This window comes from Tupaia chinensis, unplaced genomic scaffold, assembly GCF_000334495.1.
Source record: "Tupaia chinensis unplaced genomic scaffold, TupChi_1.0 Scaffold143602_1, whole genome shotgun sequence".
In the NCBI taxonomy this organism is placed as follows: domain Eukaryota; kingdom Metazoa; phylum Chordata; class Mammalia; order Scandentia; family Tupaiidae; genus Tupaia; species Tupaia belangeri.
The window spans coordinates 1,794,692-1,797,312 of record NW_006203448.1 but is presented as its reverse complement, the minus strand read 5'-3'; the positions used below and the strand labels follow the sequence as shown (position 1 = coordinate 1,797,312).

Sequence of the window (2,621 nt, the reverse complement as noted above, 5' to 3'; positions counted from 1 at the left end):
CCCTCCTCACCAAACCCCACTGCGTGATGCTGTGTCCGTTTCCTGCTGGTCCTGCCCCCTGTGGTCAGGGAGCTTGGCCAGTCTGATGTGCAGAGCAGATCGGGCAGGGCTCAGCCTGAGAACCACGCAGGCATGGGGGCAGAGGAGGCAGTGGGACAATGGGACAGGGTGGGAAGGGCTGTCCTCAGTATGGGGCGACGTGCCCCCAGAAACAGTGAGGGCAGAAGCTTCCTGGCCAGGGTCAGGGGAGGCAAAGAGACTCCTAGGAGCCAGCAACTGTGACGTTCACTCTCGGGGGCCTTCCAAACAAGCGGATTTGCAGGGAGCTCGGGGAATTAGAAAGGGCCCCGTGGGTAGGTGGGAGGTTTTTCCTGCAGCCATCTTCCAAAGCAGCAGGAGGAAGCTCCTGGTGTGTCCAGTCTGGCATCCATGCATGCTTTCATCCATCCGTGGGATTGCCCAACATGGAGAGCGTCGGGAAGCCGGCACTGCCTGGCCCACACGCACTGTCCGGTGGCATAACCCCATTCTCATTGCACGAATCGCTTTCTAATCACCCTGTCCCACGGGCATCCTTCAGAGCCCCTCGCCCCGGCCAGGGGCTGCCCACCGGCGCCCCTGGCTCTCTGCCCACCGTGCCAAGTGGGAGCTGGGGGGCTGCCGTCATGGGTTCTCAGGGCGCTAGCTGGCAGACCCATCTCGCCAAGTGTAGCAGGAAGGTCAGAGGCCCGTGAACCCTCCCTGCACGCCTGGGGGTGGGTGTTCCCTCACTGTCCTCAGCCCCCTGAATGCCGCTGACCAGGGGTCTTTCTCCGCCCGGCCCAGACTGCGAGTGCTACGGCCACTCCAACCGCTGTAGCTACATCGACTTCCTGAACGTGGTGACCTGCGTCAGCTGCAAGCACAACACGCGGGGCCAGCACTGCCAGCACTGCCGCCTGGGCTACTACCGCAACGGCTCGGCCGAGCTGGACGACGAGAACGTCTGCATCGGTGAGGCGCCGGCGGCGTGGGCGCGTGGTGGTGTCGGTGGGCTCTGGGGTCCCCTGGGGGGTGTGGGACTTCCACCTCCAGGCCCACTCCAGCAGGCATCTCTAAGACCCCTCAAAACCTCCCCATTAATAACCTCCCCTTGCGGCCCCCAGCGCTGCACCCTTGAAAGCACTGGAGTTGCAGAACCACTACTCGAGTCCAAGGCCGGGCTCTAGAACTTGCCCTGCTGTGTGCTTTTGGGCAAGTTCCTCCCCCTCTCTGGGCCTTGGTTTCCCCATTCATAAAACTCAGAGGTGGCCCAGAGCGAGGGTGTTCAGCCCATCTGCTACTAAGACTTTCCTGCAAGTGCTTTGTAAGCAGAGGTCCAGCGCCCCTTGCAGGCACCTGGGCAGCTTTCTTCCCAGAAAGTTCCAGACTGGTTCAGTGGGAGAGAAGGGGGAGATCCATGGGGCCTGCGCAGGGGACAGACAGTCCCCAAATCCATGACCTCCAGCCCACAGCCGCCAGCCTGCCTCCAGTAGAGGCCAGGACTCAGCCCAAGGCCACCCTCCACCAGGCAGCACCCTGGGCTCGTGGTGCCCTCCCGCAGCGCCAGGCAGGCTGTCAGGGGACACCTGCTGTGAAGGAGCTGTGGGTGGGATCCCCTCCACTCTAAAGGATCCGACGGAATCACACCAACCAAGCACAGGCCAGCCGCAGGGCAGCCTGTGGAACCCAGTGGGGTGCCCCCACGCAGCGCCCCCTCTTCTCCGTGTTTCTACCTCCATCCCCAGGCCCTTCCCTGGACTTCCAGGACTCCCAGAGTAGAGGACATTTGTCCCCGACCTCAGAGCGACCTCAGAGCCGAGGCCCAAGGAAGCCAGCTGGGCGAGGGAGGAGGAGTAGGATTGGGGACTGCCGGGATGTGGGGGTTCCTGGAGAGAAGCCTCAGAGAGGCCATCCCCCTCCCCACCACCATTGCACTCAGACACACGCACGCATGCGTGCGCGCCGCCACAGCAAAGGGCCCCAGGACGGCACCGGCACCTCCGGGTGAGAGTCCTGGCTCGCTCTTTGCAGCTGGAGGATCGGGCCTCCCTCCCGCTGTCCAGACGAGCCAGGGACACAGCCTCAGGGCGACCCAGGGACACAGCCTACAGAGTCTTCCCTGTAGTCTGCACAGCCCAGGCAGTCCGGTCGCCCGCTCACGCAGACGCGGTGTGGGGAGCGTCGGGGTGACGCAGGGACCCGCGGGTCGGGCCGGTGCGGACGGCGCCCACAGGTCGCCCTGACCGCGCGCCTGCCCGTGCCCGTGCCCGTCCAGAGTGTAACTGCAACCAGATCGGCTCCGTGCACGACCGCTGCAACGAGACCGGCTGCGCGCGGTGCGGGCGGGGCCCAGGGTCGACCGCTGCCTCCCCACGCACTACTGGCGCCAGGGCTGCTACCGTGAGTGCGCGAGTGCGCGGGCCGGGCGGGCGGGCCGGGAGGAGCCGAGCGCGGCGAGCGGGCGGGGCCGGTTGCGAAGGGGTCGGAATTGGAGGCCGCCGGGTGGTTTGCGAGGACGAGGACGGACGGGGCTGCCGGAGGAATCGCAGGCCTAGCGAAAAGCCCGTGGGCGGAGGGCGGAGGAGCCACGGGGAGGCCAG

The 2,621-nt window shown here is 65.7% G+C and overlaps 1 protein-coding gene across 1 annotated transcript in view; it reads left to right on the top strand.

Annotated features, from left to right (window-relative positions):
* Positions 1-2,621, top strand: part of LOC114005266 (multiple epidermal growth factor-like domains protein 9) — a 20,691-nt gene that overhangs the window by 3,281 nt on the left and 14,789 nt on the right. Inside the window, 3 exon segments of the mRNA XM_027766631.1 lie at positions 826-993; positions 2,297-2,359; positions 2,362-2,421. Of these exon segments, the coding sequence (XP_027622432.1) occupies positions 826-993; positions 2,297-2,359; positions 2,362-2,421 (291 nt within the window).